This window comes from Narcine bancroftii, chromosome 7 (genome assembly GCF_036971445.1).
Source record: "Narcine bancroftii isolate sNarBan1 chromosome 7, sNarBan1.hap1, whole genome shotgun sequence".
NCBI classification, from domain to species: domain Eukaryota; kingdom Metazoa; phylum Chordata; class Chondrichthyes; order Torpediniformes; family Narcinidae; genus Narcine; species Narcine bancroftii.
In genome coordinates this window covers 13,592,403-13,605,702 of record NC_091475.1, presented here as the reverse complement: position 1 = coordinate 13,605,702, position 13,300 = coordinate 13,592,403, and the positions used below count along the sequence as shown (strand labels likewise).

At 41.6% G+C, this 13,300-nt stretch overlaps 1 protein-coding gene across 11 annotated transcripts in view; it reads right to left on the bottom strand.

The window, feature by feature from the left end:
* Positions 1 to 13,300, bottom strand: part of dyrk1aa (dual-specificity tyrosine-(Y)-phosphorylation regulated kinase 1A, a) — a 225,845-nt gene that overhangs the window by 108,799 nt on the left and 103,746 nt on the right. For 9 of the 11 annotated variants that reach the window (XM_069888870.1, XM_069888868.1, XM_069888860.1 and 6 more), the window contains one exon: positions 2,245 to 3,198. The exons of the other annotated variants lie outside the window; for them this stretch is intronic. In XM_069888870.1, the coding sequence (XP_069744971.1) occupies positions 3,130 to 3,198 (69 nt within the window). In that variant the 3' untranslated portion in view covers positions 2,245 to 3,129. Of the gene's footprint in view, positions 1 to 2,244; positions 3,199 to 13,300 lie in introns of those variants that run through there. 11 annotated transcript variants of the gene reach the window in all.

The following is a 13,300-nucleotide window of genomic DNA, read 5'->3' as shown; positions in this document are numbered from 1 at the left end:
AACTTCGCACATGCACTGTGTTTAAATGACCCGGGCTGCGGGGGGGATCCGAACACCCTTAGTCCAGTGATTCTGGGCTGGTGGGGCCGTGCTGACTCCTGTTTCGATGGAGGAGGCATCGCTGGAACAGAAGAGGAAGGAGAGCAGCTTGTGGAGGAGGAAGCAGGCACGTTTAAGGGTAGGCCTGTGTTGAGGCTTAAATCTGACCCTTCTCCTTCTGATTCTGCTTTGTCTGACTTATCTAAGCAAGTGGAGAACTTGACTATGCAAGTGAGCCGAGGAGAAGGTGAGGAGAATAAAGAGTAAACATGCATCCAATATTCCCTGCAGACTTGCATATTTCTTTTACAGATAGAGCATCGTAACAAGGCCCTTCCAGCCCACGAGTCCCCACCACCCAAATAACCCCAATTAACTGACTAACCCCATATCCCTTGGAATGTGTGAGTAAACCCACACAGACTCAGGGAGACCAATATTGGGTAAAAAAGATCCTGTTTCTTTCCTGTATGAATCTATAACTTGTGAGCCACATGACACTTTTACTTCCTATTAACACCCAGACAAACAATATATTGTAATTGGTTGTTGTGGGGAGGGTCTCAAGAAAAAAAATGACTTGCATCTTTCTAACCACCAAGTCCTTTCAGTGATTGATGGGCACATCAGAATTGAAATTTAGGGACCCAGTTCCCTGAGGGCATAAATCCATTCAGAGACTTAAATTTAATTTGCAAGGTAACTTGACTTTAAACTCAACAAATGTAACCATTCACGTTGGCTGGATTTAATTTACATACAAATAGTGTGTTTTTCCCCCTGGATCTTAGACTGGAGATTTTATACATGAAGCTGTAGGTGAATAATGATTTGAAGCAATTGGGCCAATTTACATAATAATGCTCAAGTAGAAAAGTGTCCCATGGTAGAATGGCATCGTGGTAAGTTTGCTTTAAGAATATTTGCTATCAGTGTGTTTATATGTCATGTGTTTGTTAATCCAAAGAAAGGACACAAAAATCTAGAAAATGAACAAACTTGGTCCACACATTAAACAAAACCCTTTAAAAAATCCAATTAATCAAGAATGCTTCAATGAACTTTAAACAAACATTAAACTCATTGTAACAAGTTGCTGACCGGCCTTTTACTGTATGAAAAACTTTAAGAAAAATACACATAAAAGCCTTTTGCCTGGAGTAAATTGTGCGCATGGTCACCTTCAGGTGAAATTGTAATAGAACCATAGCAAAATTACGGCACAGAAACAGGCCTTTAATAGTTTGTGCTAAACTGTTCTTCTGCCTAGTCCCATTGAACAGCTCCCTCCATACTCCTCCTATCCTACCCAAATCTTTCTGAATCGTCAAAATTGAGCCCTCATTCATCAGTTCAGCTGGCTGTTGTTCCACACTCTCACCACTCCCCGCGTAAAGAAATCATCAGGAAATTCACCTGGCAACAATACTGCTTTGTGGGGCTTGTACTTTTTTTTTCTGGCAAGTCGAAGATCTGATAAGGTCACAGATCACACAGCATGCATTTCCTTCTTAGCTGACAGAAGTCTGATTTTTTTTTCTTTAGTGACAGGGACAACCTATAATCTCCATTGCTCACTCACAGAGAAATTAAGACTGCATTGCACCGAGATCAGAAATGAGGCAGAATTTAAAAGGTATTCACTGTCACATTGAGTTTCCACAGTATCTGCCAGCCTGTTGTCAAATGTCGGTACTATAGAAAGTGGAACTCCCCTCAGTGATCACAGCCTCTAGGTAAATTGATTCCAAGCTACCTGCTGTGATCACTGACCCCTTAATCAGGCCACACTATAGGATTGAGACCATACACAACCCCGAGAATGACTGCTCCACGCCACCAAGTGGAGATGCCCCCATACATAAGAAAGTTTTCCCTTCCTCTCCCCTCCCCTCCCTCATTGCACCGCCCCCTCCCCCCAACCATCAACACCAAGATTTTCTTTTTGTTCTGCACCAACTGCCAGAGCGAATTCTTTAACCTTTAGTTTGCTACTCAGTGGTCAGCCTGGCACCGACCAATGCAGCTGCAACGCGTTCTGGATCCAGCACTCAGAGGGAATATTTTAACCAACTTCAGAGTGTAAGACCCCATTGCACGACCTTTAACATATTTTGCCCAATTTTTTTTCATCAACCCAAAAGGCACAAGTATTTTACAGAGTCTATATATAGTACTCAAAGGAGAATGAAATCCAAGAAATCATTTAAGCATTGAAAATCAAGTTTATTGTCATCTGATCACTCAAGTACAACCCAATGAAATAGTGCTCTCCAATCCTCGGTGCAAAATAGTCAGACACACAGACAATACATGTGCATGACAAGCAGTCATATATACAAATAAATAAATACGAGGGTCTCAGTGCGAGCGGTTCCTTTGGTCGTTCTCACTGCCTGTGGGAAGAAGCTGCTCCTCAGCCTGGTGGTGCTGGCTCTGATGCTCCTGGATCTCTTTCCCCGATGGGAGCAGGTGAAAGATGCTGTGCGCAGGGTGGAAGGGGTCCTCAATGATTCTGTGCGACTCTTTCAGACAAAAATCCCCGGTAATCATGTTAATGGGGAGGAGGGAGTGGATCCATTCTGCTAATGGTCCTGTGAATTGAACTCCCATTCATTTCTCTGCAGTAACCGTACCATACAAAATGATGCAGCCAATCAGGATGCTACTAGGGCTCCTGTAGAAGGCTGATATGATGATGGCCGCTAGCCTTGCTCGCTTCAGTCTTCTCAGCAAGTGCAATCAATGTTTCACCTTCTTGACAAATGAGTAGATGTTGTGTTTCCATGATAGATCACTAGATAAGTGAACTTCAAGGAACTTGGTGCTCTCCACTCTTCTTGACAATAGAAGTGTAGCACAATGTGGTCGCTCCTGGTCCTCAAGTCCACAATCCAAGTACTTATTTTTGAATGATGGGAGGAAAACAGAGCACTCAGATAAAACCTGCGTAGACACAGGGAGATCGTTCAACTACCATAGGAGAGCACAGGATTCAAACCCTGGCCCTGGATGCTGGTACTGCAACATTACGCTAACTGCATCGCTCAACGTGCTGCCTTTCACTTGTTCACGTTGAGACTCAGGTTCCTACTCCTGCACCACATTATGAGATTTTCCACCTGGTTGTGCCATCTGCAAGCTTGATGATCCTCGAAGCTGAAAGGGAAGTGAAGTGGATGAAGGGAAAACATTGGTGGTAATTCAACAGGCATAATATCCCAAATGGTTTCAAGTTGCATTTACAGTTATTGCAATGCTACTAATTAATCACTTCTCATTTTTAAAATTGGTAACCTCAATGTAGAGATAAAATAACACAATGTTTGAATCAACCCGATAGTGACTTGCTGACCCTCAAAGGCCCAAAGCAATCATTTGCCAACATCCAATTATCCACCCTAGCCTCTACTGTCTCCATATCTACCCCAATCAATTTCTGCTGTTTCTCTCTTCATGAGTCACTCAAACTCAGTGGCATTTACCTTTCCTATCAATGCTCCATCAAATGATCAGCTCTCCCTCCAATCCAATCCAAGTGGCCACCTCTACTTAGGCACCAAGTGAAAATGGAGCTCTCTTCTTCCTTCCGTACAGAGAAACCCTTCCACCTTCTCAACTCTAGATGGTGCTCTCCTCCTCCACCACCGCCCCCCCCCCCCCCCCCGAAAGACTTCTGGCAAAATGCTTCTGCATCCTGAAGCAGCATTTTCAGTCTTTCCTCTCATCCGTCTAGATACTATCCCAAGGTGTCTCCCCATTTCCTTTCCTGGTAGAGTACTAAACTTTACCTCTCACCACCCTTCCTCTCGGTGCTGCCGCTGAATGTATTTAGCTGATAAAAGATGGAGTGTCAGCCAAGTATATTTTGGGCAGAACTCTCATGAGATTTTCCACTTGAACCTTAATAACCATTTACTCTACTGGTGAGACACTGGAATATCAGTAAGTTGAGAGCAGTCCATTTCACATTTAATCAGCAGGTAGTGACACTCTGACCTGGTTCACGTTGTGATAATTAGTTGGAACAAATAACCTACAATTTAAAAAAAAATGTCGGCATGGTTAGCTCAACAACTATCAGAACGCCAGCTAACCAGGTTTGAATCTGGCACTGTCTGTAAACAGTTTGTACATTCTCCCCATGTCTGCGTGGGTTTCCTCCGGGTGCCCAAGTTTCCTTCGACACTCCAAAACACACGGAGTTGCAGGTTAATTGGGGTATTTGGGCACCATGGGCAAATGGGCTGGAAGGGACTGCCACCATGCCACATGGTTAAATTAAATGAATTAAATATAAATACAAGTTAGAAAACACCTTCTGTTTTTGAAAAAAAAAATTGTGAATACTTACTATTCCCATTAAATTTTCTGCCAACACTAAATCATTTAACTTTTTCTTACAAGGTGAATCAATCATGATCCTACATGTCCATTGCCAACAAAACATTGCAATAATGTCCTGGGAATAAAATTTCAAAACATTCTGTCCATCAACTTTGATACATTTATCTTTGGGTCTTGAGGCAAATAAGAGAAAAACCAGGATCTTCCCCCTCCCCCACCCCGAGATAACAAGTTCAAGTTCATTATCATCTGAATGCACAGACGAAACAGCGCTCTTTGGTCTTCAGTGCAAAACATGCAATCATAGAACCAGACTTAACACATGTACAAACAATACATACACAGGACAATATACATAATATAATAAATTAATAAATAGTCTTGGAAGCTTAGTGTCAGCAGCTCTTTTGGTCATTCAGCATTCTCACTGCTCGCAGGAAGAACCAATTTCTTAGCTGGTGGTGCTAGCTCTGATACTCCTGTATCTCTTTCCTGACAAGAGTCATTGAAAGATGTGTATGGGGTGGTAGAGGTCCCAACAATTTTGCATGCCCTCCTCAGACAACGATCCCAGTAGATCACATCGATTGGGGGGGGGGGGAGGGAGCGTGGGTGATCCCAGTAATCCTCTCTGCCACTCTTATAGTCCTGTGTGTGGATAAACCTCCGATTCAATTCTCTAGAGCACACATGTCAAACTCAGGCCCGCGGGCCAAATTTGGCCCGTGATATAATTATATTTGGCCCGCAAGATCATATAAAAATGTATTAGAGCTGGCCCGCTGGCCGCCACACCAGTATAGTGCATGCACATCTAATACTACAAATCCTAGAATGCTTTTCAAATGCGTTGGCGCCACCCGTCAGCCCGCTAATCGCCCCCACCTCCTTGCTTTACTTACATTAGCATCTGCGACCTGTCGTTTAACTCACACGTAATAAACCCCTTACGAAAAATGGCCAAACGAAAGACAGAAAACAGGACCTTTCAAGACAGGTGGGAGGCAGACTCTGACCTCAGAGTTTGATGAACTTGCATCTAAGAAGAGATGCCAAGTATCTGGTTTAGACCCAGGTGCATCAGAGTAAATCACAGTGTAGCAAGCTAAGTCTGGATTAATATTTTCTTTGGTTAACGTTGGACTGTTCATAGTTGAAAGATTGGATTTTCATTGAAGCAAGTTATTTTTTTCACTTGTTGGCTTGTGAAAAAAAAAAGTACATTTAAAAGGAGCTTAAAGGCTATAGAGAAATATTATTTATTGACTATTTTATTTCTCATTTGTTAATGCTTCTTCTGGAAAGAGTTTATCCAAAACTATTATTAAAGATTTATTTTAATAAGAAAAAGTTTAACATTACATATGTTGAAAGAAGAGAAAACATGCAGATGTCGTTAAAAATTTTCAATAAATATTTAGTTTGGCCCACGACTTACTCCAAGTTTTTAACTTTGGCCCTCTGTGAATTTGAGTTTGACACCCCTGCTCTAGAGCAATTGTACCACACTGTGATGCAGGACACTCTCAATAGAGCTCCTGTAGAAAGTTGACATGATGGTGGCCGATAGCCTTGCCCACTTCAGTCTTCTCAGAGTAGTCGCTGTTGTGCCTTCTTGAAAAGTGAGGAGATGTTGAGTACTACAATAGGTCACCAGTTAAGTGGACTCCAAGGAACTTGGTGCTCTCCACTAGTGAGTTATTAATGTGAAGTGGAGGGTGGTCATTCCTGGTCCTCCGGAAGTCCACAATCGTCTCCTTCATCTTGGTCATGTTGACACTCAGCTAGTTACTCTTGCACCATTAAATTAAATTTAAATTTAGACATACAGCACAGTAACAGGCCATTTTGGCTCATGAATCCGTGCTGCCAAATGTACACCCAATTAACTTACACTCCTGGTACATTTCAAATTGGTGGGAGAAAATCAGAGCCCCCGGGGAAAATCTACGCAGACACAGGGAGAACATACAAACTCCTTACAGACAGTGTGGGACTCAAACACTGGTCCCGATCACTGGCATCGTAAAGACATTGCGCTAACCGCTGTGCCAACCATGCTGCCTCAATCACAAGATTTTCTACCTCTCTGTAGTGAGGCTCATCGTTGTTGGTGATGAGGCCGACTATAGAGTGACTTCTGCAAACTTGATGACACTGTTGGGAGCTGGATCTGGTGATGCAGTCGTGTGAACAGGAATGGCTGAGCACACAGCGCCCTGTGAGACACATATGCTCAGCGTGACGGTGATCAAAGTTCTGCTACCCATCCAGACAGACGGGGCTCTTTCTGTTAGGAAGTCCAGGATCCAGTTACAAAGCTGGGTGTTGAGTCCCTGCAAGGACAGCTTCACCACCAGCCTCTGGGGAATTATCCTATTGAACTGATGAACAGCAGCCAAGTGCATGAGGTGTCATTCTACAGGTGGGTCAGGATGGAGTGGAGGGTCAAGGCTGTAGCATCATCAGTGGAATGGCTTCTTCTATCAGTGAATTGAAATGAGTCCAGCATCTCTGGGAGGCTTGAAGCATTTCATAATGCTGGCGGTCAGTGCTACGGGGAGATAGTCATCGAGCATTATTACTCTTACCCTTTTTGGTACTGGGATGATGGTGGCAGTCTTGAGACTTGCAGGGACTGTGGGATGCTGCAATGAGAAGATGTCCATAAAGACTTCTGTCAATTGATCTGTGCAGTTCTTCAGTACCTGACCAGGTGAGTTGTCTGGTCCTGCCGCCTTGTGTGGGTTAACTCACCTCAGCTGCATCTATACATCTATGCAGGGGGCCTGTTCATCACGGGGACACAAAACTCACTTTGACGCTATTCTGTTCTTCTCATCGAACACTGAATAGGTGTTTAGTCTGTCTGAAAGGGAAGCATTAATGTCTTTAATTTGCTCAGCTGACCTATGATCTGTTATGGACTTGATCCCTTGCCACATGAGCCTTGTGTTGCCGCTGTTGCACACAAAGGTCTGTGGATCCTCTGCGCATACCCATGCTTTGCCTTCCAGATGGCATGGGAGAGTTCAGCCGTGGATGATCTTGTCCCCTGTCCTGAAAGCAACATCATAAGGAGTCTAGAGCTCTGCATCCAATCATGGTTTCTGGTTAGCCCCAGCTGTGAAGCATTTGATCTTGGTGACATCCTCAAAGCACGCTGTGGGAGCCAGTCACTGAGCTCCTGTTCTTCTTTATGTTTACATGACCATTGTAGGTGGCCAACAGCTCCAGTCCGTGGTCTCAAAGCAAAACTGTAGCGGTGCCTCATCCTGAACTCCCTGCAGGACTGGGACGGATATAGGATCCGAGTAACCAAGGTGGGGACGAGAAACAGCCTTGTACACTCCAGGGATGTTGATGCACACCCAATCCAGGGTGTTTTCTCCTTTGGTAGTGAAGTTGACATGTTGAAGCCATGTTTAGACTTTTCAGGTTAGTGTGATTGGTCACTAGCTATAATCATGGCAGTTAGGATGGGATGTGTGGGCTTTGCAGAGAGCACTGTAAAGCTCCTTCATTGCTTCGCCCTCATTTGCCAAAGGCTGTGGTAATCATTGAGGGAGGTAGAAGGGTCTGCATGAGACCAGCAGGTCTTTGCAACAGAAACATTTATGCACCAGTTCTTGCTGATGTAAATGCAGGCCCCCCTCCTCAAGTCTTGCCAGTGCCAGAAGGAGCATCTCTCTGATCTGAAACAGATAAGGCCAACAGCTGGATTTCTGAGTTTATAATGGAGCTACTTTTCTCATCGCCACAGCACCCCTGCAGTGTTCTCTGATCCAGATGAAGTCTCGGGTAGTCCATTTTCTTCTCCGGCAACCTTACATTTGAGAGTTAAGATGGTCAGGTGCTCAGGCCTGAAAGGGTTAATTCTCAGTCTCTCAGATTAATTGGCATCAGCTGTCTTTTTAGCACATCTAGTACATCAAAGAAACGCAAGGTCAAATTTCTAAATACGTTGAAAGGGAAATGCAAAAGCTGAGCAACGTACTTGTGCATTTAAAGGAAGTCCAAAAAATGCCCTCTTCCAAAAACGACTCACTGAGAGGAAACTGGCTATCTCAAAGAAGCAGTGATCTCAGATGATCTAACCAATGTATCTTTTAAAGGCTGCTTAACTGAATGCACATAGCTAGCACGTGTAGGATAGGTGAATTGAAAGCACAAATAGAAATGAATGGGGCTAATCTGGTAGCTATTACAGAAGACATGGCTGCAAGATGCCAACGCCTTTGAAATGAATATACAGGTGTATTCGACACGTCAGAATAAGCAGAGAAAAGGTTATTGGGGCAGGTGTGTCTATAAATGAGTGAGATCACTGTAGGGATGAGAAATTATATTAGTTCAGAAGTTCAATGTGTACAATCAAGTTGGATAGAGAAAACAATTGTAAAGAAATTATTGTATATGCAACCTGACACTAATTACACTATGGGAGAGTATAAATCAACAGTAGGGGACACAACACTGGGAATTGGGGGATATGGGGAGAAGGCAGACAGGTGGAGTTAGGTCATAAATTAGATCAGCCATGATCATATTGAATGGCGGAGCAGGCTCGATGGGCCATTTTTGGCCTACTCCTGTTCCTACTTCCTACGTACTTATCCACAGTTTATAGACCAACCATTCTCAACCTTTTTATGGTTGGAGCCCCCAGGACTCTGCTCAAATTTATGGGTGACCTTCCAAGTGAAGCAGTCAAGTTTTGGTTTCTTCCACACTTCTCTACTGACTACATAAAATAAAATTTATTGTTATGCAAGGTTTTTAATTAAATGTACTGTGGCTCCCCCCCCCCACCCCCCACCCCCATTAAGAATGGCAGGACTAGATAATCAAATTCACTCATCCCCTAATAGCCTTGAGGAGGAGCTAATAAAATATAATCCTGGATGGCTTCTTAGATCAATTTGTTGAGGAAACAATTGGAGCAGGCTATTTTAGGCCACTATGAGACAGAATCAAGTTAACGCCAAACAGAAAATAAAATGTCATCACTAAAAGAACTGAAATTAAAAAAAATAGGTCAGTCAGCATTGACAAAAAGATTCTTTAGCAGAACTGATGAACACAAAACCAGGATAAATTAATCTCATAATCAAAGGATCTCCAAGGGAAGAGCAATGATTTAAATGCAAGAATTTCATTCAATTTTAGGTGAGAAAAATGGGCTTGAAATCCAGTGTCCTAAATTTGAATAAGTGGAAGTTCTAACAGTGTGGAAACACAAAAGAATGTAGATTCAGGAATCAAATTAAAAAAAAATTCTGCTGGGGTCAGTTCCATTTGGTCCCATCTGTTGTTCACTCCTCCCCTAATAGTTTCTTAAATTTTTAACATTTTATATTTTAAATTTTGGACATTCAGTCCAGTTGGTAATAGACCATTTTGGCTGCCCATGTCTGTACCACCTAATTTACACCCAATTAACCTACACCCCGGTACATTTTGAACAGTGAGAGGAAACCAGAGGACCCAGAGAAAATGCAGAAACTGGGAGAACGTAGAAACTCCTTACAGACAGCGTGGGATTCGAACCACAGTCCTGTACTGATCACTGGCGCTATAACCCCAACGCCAACCGTGCTGCCCTTATTACATCACCATTATTATCTTCTCAGATTCTGGTAATTTGTTTCATTAGGACCCCTCCCCCCCCCCAATCATTTTCACCCTGGTTTCATACAGGGTGAAAGACATTTTCCTACAGCTGATCCCTTTTTTCTCTTGCCTCTTCCACTTTACAGCTGCCTGTGCCTCCCCACTCAACTTCCCCATCCTTCACCAATCTCATAATGGCCGCTGAATATTTCCCACACTGCCGTGACAAGTCACACCTTCAATTCAGAAGGCCAACCTGTAGTTAAATGAGAGGAACTTGGCACGATCAGATTCTATAAATCTGGTTCCTATGTGGTTGCTACATCATTACCACCGCACCCCTCTCTGCCAGGAAATCAGATCACAGCTCGCATCGTTTAATCATGAAGTGGACAAATAATCTTCAATGAATGAGACTGAAATTGCAACTGATTGCAACCTTTGGCAAATATTTTCAGACATAATTGAATGGACAATCCATTTCTCCAGAACTCCAGCTATCAAAGATGAACGCATCACAAAATTTATTTCGTGGCAGCATTACAGGTGCAAATATTGCAATAAATTATATTTATAAATAAATAAAGCAAAAAGAGGAAAGTGTTCATTCAGAAATCTGACGGCAGAGGGAAAAAGCTGTTTTTGACCTGTTGGGTGCTCATCTACAGGCTCCTGTACCTCCTTCCTGAGGGGAGCAATGCAAAGAGGATGTGGCCTGGGTGGGATAGAGGATGCTTTCTTGACACTGTCTCTCGTAGATGCCCTTGATGGAGTGAAGATGCTTGGCTCTGGCTAGTCCACAACTCTGTAGCCTTTTCATGTCCTGTACATTGGCAGCTCCTTTCCAGACAGAGATGCAACTAATCAGAATGCTCTCCACGGTACATGTAGAAATTTGCAAGTCTTTGGTGACAAACCAAATCTCATGAAGTATAGCCACTGGTGAGCCTTCTTCTGACATAGATATTCAGCCAATCAGATTCACTCCAGAAATTGAAGGAGCTTTAAAACTTTGGGTATGCAGCATCAAATGTGTGCTTGTAACAAAATGACCCCAATCTGAAGGCAGCTGTAGTACAATTGATAGGGTTATGTGGGTTTAATAATGGATAGATCTGACATTCCTGTTGGAGGTCATAAAGCTTCAAATTTAGAGTGCAGAGACAAATTATTCTGTGTTTCTCAACCTGAATGTTTATCCATTCATTCAATGTCATGGTAGTTTTAACTATCATTCCAAATGTATACGCAGCAACCAACCCATGCTGAACAATCCTCTCAGAGACTGTGACAGTCAAAGAAACGTGGAGGTATCTGATATTGGTGGGAGCAGCCCAAAGTTAAAGGTAGCAACAATGTGGGGGGAAAAAAATCAGGCAGGGCTATGGAACACGAATGACATTCGTGCAATTGCAGCGGCCAACATGCTTCTGGAACGAGAGCTTTCCCAAAAATCACCCATCCAACATCTCAAACAGTGAGATTGGTAAATTTACACTACAGTCCATATGCTATTAAATCCCACACGTGCCTGGAGAATGTGGCTAAAATTAATAAAAAATAAGATAAGAACCATGCTTTGTCCAATCCTTTTTTAGTATCAATGAACATTACACTCATTTAATAAACCTGGATTCTTTTGAATGAATAAGTGTCCAAAGTGAAGGGGGATCCTTGTATTAATAATTGGTTCGGATATAAAATGTTGTAAATACAAAAGTCATAACACTATTTCCAAAGCCGATCTTTCTTTGTAGACTGTCCTAAATGCCAACAAGTTTTCTGCCCTTATCTCTCCAGATTTCCTTCCATCAATCATTCACTAGAATGGACCCAAGAAAAGAGGAGGTAATACTCAGCCTTAATGACTCATTTCCTTTTATAAATCAAATGCCCAACTCCACAATTTACTAATTCCTGACATTTCAATCTCTTCCACTTTACAAGAGTGGCCAGTATTATTTTTAAAAATCTTCCTTTTACTTTAGTCTGCAACTCAAGAGGTCTGTCAAATATGACTGTGACAAGGTTAATCAAGTTGAATAACATGAACAATAACAGGGAAGAGATTTGGTCAAAATTATGTTATGGAAGTGTTACAAATACAGTAAATGTTAAATATCAAATGGTTCAATATAATTTTCTTCATCAATTGTATTATACGCCCCATAAGTTAAATGGACTTAATCCTAATTATTCAAGTAAGTGTTTTCGATGTGCGAAAGAAATAGGGACTTTTTTGGCATTCAGTGTGGTCTTGTGAAAAAGTGGCAAGATTTTGCAATGAACTGAGTTTATTATTAGGGCAAATTATGAAGATAACAATACCAAAGGATCCAAGAATATTTTTACTTGGAGAGATTTATGAAAATGATACAAAATTGAAATTGGACCAATACCAAGAAAAAATTTTCAGTCTTGCAATAGCAGCTGCAAAGAAATGTGTAACAATATCATGGAAAGATTACAGAGAAGTGTTATTAAGTAGATGGTATAATGAGATGTGAAATTGTATACCTTTGGAAATTACGTATAGTTAAGGAATCAAGTTGAAATATTTTTATAGTATTTGGAAACCATATATGGATAATTTTCCGTCCATATATGTCTTATCCACTCCTCTTAATTAGTAATTTTTAATAACAATTAATGATTGTCTATGCTAATATTATTGTATATTAAATGGTAGGTTTTCTTTCTTTTCTTTTAGGTGGGGGGAGAAAATATATAAAAGTACTTTTTTTGTATAATTGGCTTTGGATACTTGAGTAATGTTTTATTTTTTTCCTGTAATGATGCAAACAATTGAATAAAATTTAAAAAACCATGCACAATTTTTAAAATTTGGTCCATTAGTGGAAGGTGAGTGGTTAACTCTAACCCCATCTTACTTAAAATGCTGGCAGAAAGGAAGCCGATTAGTTATATTAATCACACATACAAAAGTATTTATGTATTCAACATTTTAATAATAATCAAATTGCATCCGAAAAAAGGCTGTAAAATGGCAAACGTTTTGGGCTCGAGGCCACAACGTGATGTTTGGGAATGTAGAGTTCTATGGCCAGTTCAGGATGAAATTTAGTTAAAAAAAACAGCTTGTTTAAAAAATAACTGCAGGATCACTGCTAAAGGTACATTTCGATTGTTGAACCACGAAGGAAAGCACTGCATTTTTCACTTCGCAGCAGCCCGATATAAATGATATTCACTGTTTCTTCTTGTCTTGACCTTATAGCCATTATTTTAAACAATACAGGCTAGTTTGCACCAATATATTGGGAACTTAATGCCCATTACG